Genomic DNA, 13,549 nt, shown 5'->3' with positions numbered 1-13,549 from the left:
TTCACAACATAGGTTGAAGGATGTACTATTGTTGTAGTTGAGTTTAAAGCACAGCAAACCAAATTAACAAATACAACATTAAGTAGAAACTTCTTCCGAAAAGGTAAACGTGGCATTAACACCAACCCTGACATCCTGTTTTTCTGTATCTGGAGTGCTCACACATGTCTATTCCATGCAGGAAACAGATTTGCACCTCAAGAGCAGCCCTGGGCACCTGGAGCAGAGGGCAGCATCACACACCCCATGCACACACAAACTGCATGAGACTGAGCATCTCCAGCTTGTCATCCTGTACTGTGCTCCTGCACGACAGGAGTAATGGTGCCCTTCATCCATTCCAGTGCGCAGTGGGTCCACACTGCAATTAATCACATTAGATTGTTTGCTTCAGATTTGTCAAAACCAATTCAAGTTAGTGATCTTAGTGAAAGATACAGGATTTATCTAGACCTGAAGAGGAGAACAAGGTTATATAAACTTTGCTAACACACACAGACAAATCAAATTGCTAATCCATGCCTAAATGAAAGGTCACTGTCAGCCCAGGGTTAGTTAAAATTTACCAGCTAATCTCTGACCTAATTTTGACCTCAGCTGTTAACTGCAGAAAAACTTTCAAGTTAATATATTAGTGAGCTTTGTTTACACTCCCACTTCTATAGCTTCTTTTCTTGCTGGTCATAAATTAAAATCTTTGTGGTCTGACTAATTAGAACTTGATTAGCTCTATGGTATTGGCTAGAGTGAAACTGACAGTAAAGATAAATATTAAGCATTTAATCCATTTAATGAAGGAGGCTTTTATGAATATGAAGGAATACCAAAGCCTTTATTTCACCTTTCTTTTCTTTCAGATCATAAAACGTTACTTCACAGAGCTCATAGAAAAAAACAATTCTTTTGCTAGATAGTGCTTCTCATTAGAAAGACACACAGTTACATTTGGGATTGAAGTGAAAAACTAAACATGTTAGCAGCTTGTATCCAGAAATAATCATTTGCCACTACGTGATACTTCCAAATGGACTGTCACTTCAGGCTTGTTTAATCCTTTTAATATCATAACTGTTGTAAGATAACTATAGGTGTATATACATATATATATTTTACATACACACACACACCACACACACCTGTATCTTACCTTCCCTATGCAGATACAAATAGTTTTGCTCAACTAAAATGTGAAGAACCTGAGTTGTAATTACAATAATCATATCTCTACGTTCAATAACCCCATCCTTCCAATTTACATTTGAAGTGTTCAGGTTCCATTAAAATATATATGGGTTTATCTTGCATCAGAGGAACAAACTAGAATGACATTATAAGATGCGTATAAATTTACAAAAAGAAATCCTAACAGTGTAACAAATTGAAGTCTCAACATTTAAAAAATTATACAAATATTGTCTTATGCTCAGTTGAAATAAGGAATTTAATGTTTGAAAATTTATTGTAATTAGATACTAATTTTTTTCGATAGAAAATCAACATACGTCTAAATGCTTAAGCACTACCATTGCAATTAAGTTCAAATAGCTTTCAGTACTACCAAAAGCTTCTTTAAAGTATATTTATCGAGTCATGCTGAGTCACTTTTCAACCAAGAGGTAACATAATTTTCAATTATTTTCAGATTTTCTTTTCCTTAATCAGGAAATAAGAAGAATGCTCTTTTCAGATTTGAAGAAAGGCACCTCGTCTTCTGCAGAATGAAAAATCAACCACTAAAAATGGCTGTGTGGTTTAAGTCCAGACTCATTCATTTGTTAGCTTCAAATAAATTCCACTGTATTATCAGCATAGTTTTCCTATATTTTAACATTATTTACCAAAAGTTCCATTCTTCTGAGTTTGCGTTTATTCTTTGGCATAGGCTTGTCATATAGGCCATTTCTGAGGAGATGCTCTTTGCTGTGATGGATCTGGGCACCATGCTGAAGCTGGAAAGAACATAATGCTTGAAGTGGACGGAGTATAGTCTGCAGAAAAAAGGGGGAGACAAAAAACTCAACTTCTTAGGAAGTCATGACACAGGAATCATTTATTCCAGCTTTTGTATTTGAGTACTATTTGCATTTGTATTTGAGTACTATTATCAAAAACACTAATTATAATTTCTGGATTTCATCCCTATTTGCCCCCCGATATTATATAAGTCTAATTAAACAGACTTATCTCAAATAGTTCCTAATTGAAGCTTTTTAAATTCCTGGATGCAAGGCTTATTACTAGGCCTGATGTGCAGATGTGTAGAACAATCATACATGAAAACAAAGTGAGTAGGAGCTGAACTTAATCAAAAAAACATGACTTTGCCTACAGTGAAAAGCCTAGTGACCCACACTTGGCACCAATTTAATCGTTTATTCTAACTTCCATTTTTCTGGACCTCAATGAAGCATTTTTTATGCTGGTAATAACAACTCTAACTTAATATAGAAAGGTTATTGAGAGGTCACCAATGTTTACGAATTTCCCTGGTATTGTAACATTTGTAGAAATCCTCCTGAGACAATTTTGTCCTTGAGAGGCAGGTTTGAACAAATACCAAGTAGTCGGAACAAAAGAAAGCGCAAGACGGAGTCGTATGCACTAAGGAAGTCCTCCCCTTGAGCATGTGCGAGACAGTAGCCCTAATGAGGCAAAATTATGCCTACATTGTCCTCGTACATCAAGGGAAATAATACTAAATATGGAAATCCCACCTTAACTGCAAAATCTGTCATTTTCTTGTATGTGACTTCTAAAATAACTACCTTCTTTCAGCATAAAGGCATATATCAGCTTACAGAAGTATGAAGCACACAAGTTTGAGAAAGTTTCTTTATCCATATTTCAAATTTCTGAGCCACATTTTCCTGTGTAGCCAGTCATTGCATCATAGTGTTGTTCAAAAGATGATCAATTTAGTGTTCAGGTGACTAGTGTCATAGGGCAAACTACCACTTACAGGATTCTCCCATAATCCTTGAAAAAAGTGAAGCATCACTGAAGAAAAAAAGGGGAAAGAAAGGTCTATTCTACATTAAGGCAATTACAAAAGCAATCTTTTTGAGGGTCAAGTACCAAAACATTAACTATTTATAATTACGATGGAGTATATGAAGACCTTCAGCAGATACTAGAATGCAGGAAATACACAGATAAGCTTGCAACTTGTTCCTATAGAACTCCTATAGAACTCCTCTGGACTATTACTCAGCTCATTTCTAAAAGGTTTACAACACAAGCATTCTTAAATTTGGAATAAACTTAAGTAGTTACATTCCATATTTTTCCAATGACAACATATGTAAGGAGTAGTAAGAATGAACATGCAAGCCACCAAGTTGCATTTCCTAAGGTGCTGGCAATCAGCAGGACAAGCTCACAAACCAGCTTGTCTTCAATCTTCATCTTGCTGTACATATTTGGAAAGAAAGAAATACTACTTTCCATGTAATAATACTTAACTGCCTATTTTGAAATTGATCAGCTTCTGTTTACTAAGAGCTAAAGATCATCTTGATGTGATTTGGTTTTCGAAGAGCATTTAAAATATTTATCTATTAATAAATTATTTGACTTCAATGTTACGAAACCAATATCTACTAAGGAAATGAATCATAGCAGGTCACTACATTAACTTTTTAAGATTCTAACAGCAGCCATTCTCAATTATATTTATCAGTCTAGTATTTTTGAATCCAAACCACGCCTAAGTAAATTACCTGTAAACTTTTTAAAAGGCAGTTAAGTATTTGAAAATTCTAATTATGAAGAATAGAATCTCTGTGGATGCTAGTTTCCAAAGTTTAAGTTTTCCTAAATGGTAGAAATACTTTTTCTTTGAAAAAAAAAAATCTATCCAAAACTGCTTTAGTTAAAGGCTCTTGGGATTTTTTTTTGACAGTAACTCACATAATTCTATTCCCCATTATTAGACTACATAACTACTCATTACAAAAACTTCAATGTTTCTATTTTGTACTCATACTAAATAAAGCTTGTTAGGGAAAGAGGGCTACTTACACATATATACACAAAGGTATATATACACTTGTATATGTGTATGTGTATAGGATGTAGCATGTACAAGATGAAAAGACTGGCTTTAATCTGATGTACATTTCATCTAACATAAGAAAATACTAAAATGCCAAAAAAGCATAAAGCTTTCAAGATTCAACATAAATGTCATTCCAAACATAGATTTGTCATATGTCAGTGTCACTGAGTCACTATTGAAATAAATGATCACAAGTTGGTTGCAGGAAAGGTATGTAACAGAACAATAATTTTACTAGTATTTTTCTGATAATAGAAAATACTAATAATAATTTTAGACTGAATACTACTTTGTCAGCATAAGAGTACAATATGTAAATTCTACATATTACAACTACACATTAAGCATACAGTTTTTTGAAGTAGTACATAAACTTTTTTTTGATAAGCTATAGCTATGAAATAAGTGAAGAAAAATGTTTAAAATGTATCAACAACTTACTGCAATTCAGTATATCACAATGCCATGAACATAGACTATGTTATTTCTAAATTGTGCAGTAAAAGCATCAAGTGAACTCTGGAAAACCACTACAGGAAGAAACACCTCTAAGCCATGTTCTTATTTGTTCTGCTACACATACAACAGTGCTTCTTCTATGCACACACAACAGTGCTTCTCTCTGTTTTGGCATAGATGTGAGGAAAATAGAACACAAGGTGAAAGTTGGTAACGTATTTGCTTTCTACTGTTCCATACTCAAACATGTTGCCTAAGGTAAGATTGATCCATTAGATCAATCCACTGAGTATTGTATTCAACCCTGAGGTCACATCAACACCATTTTGTTACAAGAGATATATACTAACTACCACTTTAAATATAAACCAAGCAAGATTTTTGTCCTTGAGTCTTGCCCAAGTTTATCTTCAAATAACTCCTCATAACAAAAGATGCCATTCAAATTAATTAAATCACAATTTAATCCACTGAAAAAAATAGCAAAATAAAAATCACGAGCATTTTATCTTAGTTTCCCTCAATAGTTTGACTGCAATGTAGAATAAGCCTAGAAAGAGTGTAGATACTCTGAAATATCCTAGGGGAGAGTAATAACAATCTGATTATATTAGAGAGTTCATAAATATCCAACAAAAAATAGCTTTTATTAGTATACTCGTTTTAGTTTACTACCAAACATGACTATTATATAGCTTTCAACATTTGGTTTGTCAAATATGATATTGATACTAACTTTGCCACCCCTGTGCAATCCATAACAAAAAAATCCAGTGTTTTATATTAGTTACATACCTCTTGTATGCTGTTATTTTTTTCCATAATTGTGAGAGCAATAGCTGCACATTCAAGGGTAGAAAGACAAGTGTTTGTTGGCTGTGTACGAATTACATACTGACTTGAAATGTTGGTTTTTAGCTGCACCTGGAAAATGGCAAACCAGTAAACAGATCAAACAGATCAGTCCAGCAAATAAGATATCCCTTCCCTACACTGAGAATACTGAAGCCCTGATCCCCTTTCACTCAGTAATTAACTGGGTGTTCTTATCTCTTGTCTTCCTATAGTGAATCACTTCATGCTATGATTAATATTATACACTCTATAAGACATCACAGACAATAGCTGAATATTGAATATCTCCCATGCATTTCCCCCATGCAAACATATATTTTTTGTTGCTCTGTTGTGCTTTTCCTCATTAGCAAAAAGCATTCCACAAAAATGAATCAAAATAGTAGGAGCCAATTTCAGTCGTCACAGGTGCCCTGAAAGAAAAACATCTGCCATGAAAGTTCTAGACTGATGCATATATTATTACACTGTTTCATTATGTACAGCATGCACAATAGCTTTTTATATAGTCACTGACACTATCCTGTTTAAACACTGTCATATTCTGAAGCAAAAATATTTTTCCAGAAACTACCTTTATTCATATAATTTACTGTTTACTTTGATTAGAATGATGTACTTACTTAAAATATAACTCAATCTGAATTACTGGCTCTGCCTCAAGTGATAAACAATTCATACTATCTCAGAAGTTAAACATTTAAAATGTCTGCTGCAAAAATGTATTACCTTTATAAATAGCTGTGGAGAAATTCTAGATTTTACAGTACTAGACTTCATGTGAGAACTACTTTATTCTTAAAATTTTCATCTCCACATACGTTTAAAGTATACTTTGTCACACAAGTTAAGGTTTTCTAACATTATTGCTCTTGACCAAAAATTATCAGTATCTTTTAACAACAATTACAACAAAATGCAGTATATCATAATTATCACAGACAATTCACTTGTCTTTCATTTTCATCCGAACAGCTTTGCCTTATTTTTGTCTTCTCCAGAATAAGTTACTGTTTCCCCCACCCATTCCAATATTGCTCCCATGAGGTAATCTCGTTGCCTGAAGGTTCTTAATTTTTACTCAATTTAGACTCTTCCTTCTTCCTCAGCTTTCTGATTTTTGCTGTTCCTTTGTAGTGCAACACTTCTCCATCTTGTACATCCAGCTGCCTCTTCGCTAAAGTTGAGATTTCCTGTTTATAAAACGGAAGGCCTAACTTGCTCAAAGAGTCTGGATGACTGAGACTGTGCCCCCTTTCCTGCTTCTCACCTATTTCATTTTTTCATTTTATATTACTGACATTTTTTCTCTACTCCTTTCTTTTCTCACTGATTTTGCAGTGATTTTCCTTCATTCTCCTACAACTCTCTGATTATTCAAAATCTTTCACTTCTTCCTTGTGTCAATTCCATACAAATCTAGTGCATGACTAGGTTCTTACTATTTCCAATATATCACAGAATCTTAGAATACTTCAGGTTGAAGGGACCTCAGAGGTCATCTAGTCCAACCCCCTGCTCACGCAGGGTCACCCAGAGCACGGGGCACAGGGCTGCGTCCAAGCGGGTTTTAAAGATCTCCAAATCATATCTTTGGCTCCAAAGCTAAAATCATATCTCAGTGTACTAATTCCAAAAAAATACAATCTCACTACTGCTCATAGGAAATCATGCACACAATAGTAGGATGTCCATCAGAATCTCAAAATATGCACATCAGACAAGATTCCTTACAGTAAAAGATCCTATGGAGCCAAATACCATCTTTAAATTCCTGCAGCTTACGTTTACTCACATGAATATTTTAAGATATATAAGTTCTTAGACAGCACCATGAGAAATTTATGAGTAAAGATCAATACTGTTAAGCTTGCTTGCCACAGAAGATACTTGGGACACCCTGTATTTTTAATCAAGCTATCCAATTAGCAGCTGTTGATTAATTTTAAAATGGACCAGAAGTCTCAAAGAATATATATCTATTATATATATAAATATATAAAGAATATATAAATCTTTCCCGGTTGTTATTTAGCATTCCTGAATATATGAAAAGAAACAGCAGAAACTATGTTTGAGTTATTTCCTGCAAATTTAATGTCATCTTCATTCAAAAGTCATTTTCAGCTTCTGCAGCTATTCATCTTATTTCTGCAAGTGAACTGGCCCAACATATGATGAATTACTCCATTAATGAACATGTTCTACTTACTTTATACTTAATTTACCTAAATTAAATTACCTAAAAATTACCTAAAGTTATTTAATGTTCGCAACATCAAGGTCTGCAGTCCTAGAGAATTTTCATTGTTTTATGTTTATTATATAGAAGATGTTAACATTTATTTGGTTGTTTAACTTCAAATCTGATCCTCATACTGAGTAGATGTATAGAAGACTCAAAAATGAAGCGAGTGAGTATGTACTGGCCACTGCCAACTGCTTTCTTCATTTCGTTGCAGTACTGACAAAAAAAAGAAATTAATTTACATGTGAGAATGTAGAATTAGGGTCTTGGTGAATATAATGAAATATAAAAGTAAATGAAAATGATATTTTTGTTGTTCTCTCTGGTCTGGTTTATATTACATTCCTTTCCTGGAGCCATGCATCTCTACCACGAAACCATGCAGGAAGGCTGGTTTACTCTGTTGCACAGGGAGGCATGACAGAGGGCACTCCTAGGAACCTTCCCTCCTAGGAACCTTCCCAGCTGGGTACTAAGAAAAACAAGAAACTCAGGCCATTGGTTCTCAAGGCCACAGCTTGTGCAATAGACGAAGCATGTAACCTCACTGGAAATAAATCTTTTTCTTAAATGTGAGCAATCACAATCTTCACAGTCTTTCCAGAGATGCAGAGGAATTCATCTGCTGGTGTCTCCTCACTGCTTTGGCCTCATCAACTGAAAAATACAGGCGACACCCAAAACACAGGTGACAAAATCAGGGTAGGCTACCGTAAAGAGGGTACTCTCAGTGAACGATCGATGCCTATCACAAGCTACACACATTTGTTGACTAAACAAAATACATCAAGGAGGATCTCTTCCAACTTAGAATACAAACTGAAAGGTAAGACAAAAACAAGACAATGCATAAATCAAAATGAAACACAGTCAATACAGATTTAGGATACAAAAGCAATTGGATCCTCTTGAAAGCTTCTCTAAAATCTGTAAAGATATATTCAGTATTCTGTTCTTAATATACTGAGTATATAGTTCTCAAAGTAGACCACTTCTAATCATTTTAACCAACAGAGGATAAGATTCAAATGAGTGACTTGCCTAGACTTTTGGAGAGCTAAGAAATATTTTGTGAAGACATTTCAGTTTGAGTAATGCAACAATCTTGTCAAAACTGCCTATGTAGTCAAAACACTAAACTTTTGTATATCCATCCCAGACCCACAGAGCAAACTTAATTCAGTTTAGGGAATTCATCTCCATATCTTACACAAAGAAAATGAGGTTCATTTCATCCATCTTCTGTTTTGCATCTGAAAAATCTCACAGTAAGTATTCATAAATGGCCTATCCAAGTACATTTTAAAGCAAGAATCAAGATTTTATGAAAATTTCCCCACAATATGACAAAAACATAATGATACAATGGTTCACTATTTTTAAGCATGTCAAAGTAATTTGCAAACGGTTACGTATACTCTGGAACATTTCAGTTAGCACCAGGATACGACAATTTCAGATTCAAAAACCAGCAGCACATTTAACACATTCAGCAAAAGTAAACAATAGCATGAAAAAAGAAAACTGAGAATATCTCAACCAACTCATATGAGAGAGGAGAATTTAGATAAGCTGAATGCAATTATTCCATAAATTTAGCCAAGACACTGAAATTATCATATCTATTCTTTTTGTAGGTGCCAGGGAACTTGAGGGCTCAGTTCTCAAGCTGTAAGAAGCCTGAAGCAACACATACAACCAAGTTTCATCTCTATAGGTGACTCAAGACCTTGGCTTTCCAGAGACTTTAAAGTCAGCACTTCTCAAATTATTACACTAAGTTAATAAAACCCTGACTCCTCTGACAACACATCACCCTCAGAGCAAACCTAGAGCCTTTGACCATTTGCTAAGGCTTTGAACCTCAACAGAAACAGCAGCCTTTTTCAGGATGGAGATCTTTCAGAATCCTCTTTGGGACTACCCCAGCAAAATCACCACCCAGCTGATGCTGTTCAGCTGCTCGGAACCGATGGAAGTGCAACTGCTGCTTTGACAGGCCCAAAGACCTACTGTGTGACATTTTCAGAAATTAGGTCAGGCAACTGACTTCTGCTCCTATTCTGAATATTGGGACTGTAGCTCTGGCAGAACACTCCAAGCACTGCTCTCTATCCTCTCCCCAGGGTCAATATTCTTACCTTTTGCCACCGTCTCTTCTGGGCTGATTTCTTCTCCTCTCACTGTCCTTTTACAGGATTTACTCTCCAACAGAGCCTAGCACTACCCCAAAACACCCCTGGGAATACAGTACAGCCTTAAGAACACAGAATGACTATAAGAATTAGTAACACTTGTTTCACAGGACTAATTCTGCAAATCTTGCTTCCATTTGTCCTGCTTTCTACAATTAAATTACAAGCTCCTCTAAACAGGAAAAGGAACCCAACAGCCTCCTGCAGCTTCTATGGGAAGCCTGGTATTTATTTTAATAGTGACCTTTTAGAACTGAGATTTCTGCTTTGTAAAGGGTTTGCTCAACTGTAAGAGAATGAAGTAAGGATCTACTATCAGTCATCCTGTCTAACATAATTGGTGGTTGTTTTTCTTTTGTCTTTTTATATATTTTTCTAAATATGATAACATAAAAATTTGCTCACAGTTAAAGTTACCTTCGTGACAGAGAAGATTGCCTGGGCAAAGTAAGTCTCAGCAGGCTATTGAAATTTACATCAAGAATATAAATAACTTATTTGTTCAAAATCCTGGCTCTAATTTAAAGTGACATCTTAAGAGCTCTCTTTTCAAAATTCTGCGGGGTGTAACTGACATGCAACTGTGGCAAATGGACAGTCAGAAGAAGTAAAAGGGTGTCATAGAGATCTCTCCTCACTCTGCATGTCTTTTGAATGAATATTTAGATGCATCTATGTCTGTGCTTTATGTAAATTGCTGAAAAAAATCACAGATTATATTGCAACCCTCAAGGAAGTATTAAGGAAAGCAATGTGCTCAAATTCTTTGAAATGACAAGCGATCCTCACTCTTTCCCTGGGCAACTTCCAGTGCTTCCTCTTCCATTTGGTACCTCACAAGCTTTTTCTCCCAGTTTATCACTTTAGGTTACTCTCTACAGTTTCTTCACTACAGCAAGCCTCAGAAGGCCTCACTGTCACACTAACAGGAACTACAGTTATATTCCTTCTTCAAAAAAAAGTCTGAGAATTGCTTCTGCTGAACAACCCAGTGCGGCTGCAAAACCTGCCTCCTCACTGTCCTTTCATCCTTGTGAGGGAAAACGTGACTCTGGGACTACAATTCTGATAAACTGTTCAAGTTAAAAGATAGTTCTCTTCTTTAGAAGAATCTGAGAGGTCCCCAGAATTTCTTTCAAGGTTCACACATAAGGCTAAAGTGTGAAAACAGTTAAATTCCTACACATTTTCAAGTATGTCTTCTGTTTGCTCCTGAAAGCAAAATGATTTTAAGAAACATATTCTTATTGTTGGGTATTCTATTCACTAAAGAAAAAATTAAATCAGTAAAAGCTATTCACCAAATGACTTTAGGCTCAAAAGTTGAAAATAATCTTACAAGACCTGTCTTTGTTCCAGACCTATATCAAAGGACTTCTCTTAAAAGCATTAGCCCTGTATTTAGTTACACTTCTTCCCAGACACTATAACAGAATGAGTTTCAATGAAAATAAGTTGAATATCTCATAATCTGATGTACTCTTGGGGGTCCCACATACTTTTGTCTATATTCTGATAAAATGTTATTCAGTATTTCATATTTATTTTTTCTTTGAAAATAGCTTTTTAACCAGGTTAAATCAGAACATGCAGAAAATTTCTCTTCAGGCCTTGCTTTCATTTTCAGGTACACTGTATGGATAGAGCAAAGAAACTGCAGAATTGAAAAACATGCTCAGATTTACCTCACTTTACTACAGGAAAATAATAATAAAAAAGAAATGTAACAAACAACCAGAAAAGTATGAACTTCCCCCTTAAACTTCAGTTTTGCATATTGTCTAAGTCAAACCTATTGAACACAGACCACTTCCTAAATGTTAGGAAAACGAACAATGAATCTAACAATGAAAACTCTGCCTTTAAAAAGGCAATTATAATACTGGCAAAGCTTTTGTGGTATTAAACGTTAACATTATATTATGCACAAAACTGGGACAACACGCATGAGGCAAAAAGAAATACCATAAACAAAAACGTGACAGATAGTATCATTACTTGCAGAATGCCTGCTTCTTACACAGTAAGATTCCTGTTTTGTAATTTAGTTTGAATAAAAACTGGAGGAGTATTTGATACAAGAAATTTGTTTAAGTAGTTAGGAAAATTAACATGCCCAGAGCCTACTGAATTTAAAGAACAACAAACAAATAAATCAAATAAATTCAAAAAAATCTGAAACTAACTTAATGTATATATCTATACTGTTCATCCTTAGAAATTATATTTGAAAGTCAGATAGAACTCAAATTTCAAAATATAACTTTTCTCAGAGAATAACTCGATACTTCAGAATACTCATTACAAATATCCATACTAATGTGAGATAGCCCAAGAATTTCTTGTTAAGTTTCCATGCTAAATATTTCTTTAATATAATATGAAATCAAAGACATCTAAGCAAAATTAAGTGAACAACATGCCTTCTTCCCACTTCATGGGTTTTATATTTACAACTTATTTTGTCTATGTACCCATTACTAAAATTTCTTCCACCAAAAGACCATCGTCATTGCTCTCACAATAGCTTAAATTTTGACCATTTTGTCAGAGAAGCTAAAACAATTCTACATTTTATCACTTGTCACATATTTAAAATAAAATATATTGCCTTTCCCTTTAGGTTCTCAACACTTCAAGATAGGATACGTACTTGCAAATGCTAGTAATTTAGAAATGTCACCAAGCTAAAAGACTTTTGTATTGGTTTTCTTCCTCAGGAGGAATGGAAAGTGAATTTACATAACTGACATTAATAAAGGAAGAAGAAAGCTAACAGAAGAGTAAATTAAAAAATAAAAAAACATAATCGAAGTTAAAAAAATATATAGAAAAGCAGCATAATGTATTTATACCAATAAGAAAGTGTTATCACTTCCAGAAGCAGAAATATGACATTCAAAATCAACTTGGAAAATAATTTGAAAAAATGAAAAGTCCTTCAAAAAAGGGCTTTTTCAGTTCAGCACAAAGGTAAACACTTTTATTTACCATTATAAATGTTACTTTCATTGCATTCATATCCTACTGTTCAAAGGTTAAAGCTTTGAGTGTTCTTTAAAAAAAAAGTCTAGCTTTTAAAAAATATTTCTACATGGAAAACCTTGTTTTCACAAATATTTCAAAGGTTGTTTATGCCCATCTGTATATTTACAGTATTTCATGTTATGTACAACATGAGGGGTGAAGTTACAAAACTATGACTTCATAACCATTTCCCATGTCTTCCATCATTTGGAGCATGCATGAAAACAGAGCAAGACAAGTCCACAACCCAAAAAAAACCCTTCTTAAAATAAACCTATGCTTATGTGAAAAAGTCCTTTTTCAAAGGAGTAAACAAGACATTCTGTCTTACTTTTTAAAAGAAAAGCATGCAAACAGTACCTATATACGTTTTTTTCTTCAGTATCCCTGGTCTGCAGGAAATAAATATTTAACCAGGGAAACAACAATAATTTTAAGATTAATTAAAGTCTTTATCTAACACAGTGCTTTCTAAAGTGACATAACCATAGGCTGCTGATAGTGAAAGACAAGTCTCCAGTGCTGGAAGGAGGCTGAAATATTTCTGCATCCCTGTATTTCGCTTCTTGAGAACAGGATACTGGACTAGATGCCAGGAAATAACCTGCACTAAATTACTGTGCTACTATAGGCAAATGGTCGTCTTTTTGTGAGATCTGAGTTTTCTATATTTAAGATGATAGTAAAGCACTTTGAAGGCTAGGGGAA

General features: G+C 34.4%; 1 protein-coding gene across 1 annotated transcript in view; it reads right to left on the bottom strand.

The window, feature by feature from the left end:
- Window positions 1-1,121: 1,121 nt before the first annotated feature.
- Window positions 1,122-13,549, bottom strand: part of DTWD2 (DTW domain containing 2) — a gene marked incomplete at its 5' end in the record, with an annotated part of 64,725 nt that continues 52,297 nt past the window's right edge. Inside the window, 2 exons of the mRNA XM_026052834.1 lie at window positions 1,122-1,988; window positions 5,312-5,440. Coding sequence (XP_025908619.1) covers window positions 1,818-1,988; window positions 5,312-5,440 — 300 coding nt within the window. The remainder of the gene's footprint in view (window positions 1,989-5,311; window positions 5,441-13,549) is intronic.

This window comes from Nothoprocta perdicaria, unplaced genomic scaffold (assembly GCF_003342845.1).
Source record: "Nothoprocta perdicaria isolate Ctin4 unplaced genomic scaffold, notPer1 scaffold_92, whole genome shotgun sequence".
Classification (NCBI taxonomy): domain Eukaryota; kingdom Metazoa; phylum Chordata; class Aves; order Tinamiformes; family Tinamidae; genus Nothoprocta; species Nothoprocta perdicaria.
Note: the sequence above shows the minus strand (reverse complement) of the source record. Positions and strands in the feature narration are given on the sequence as shown.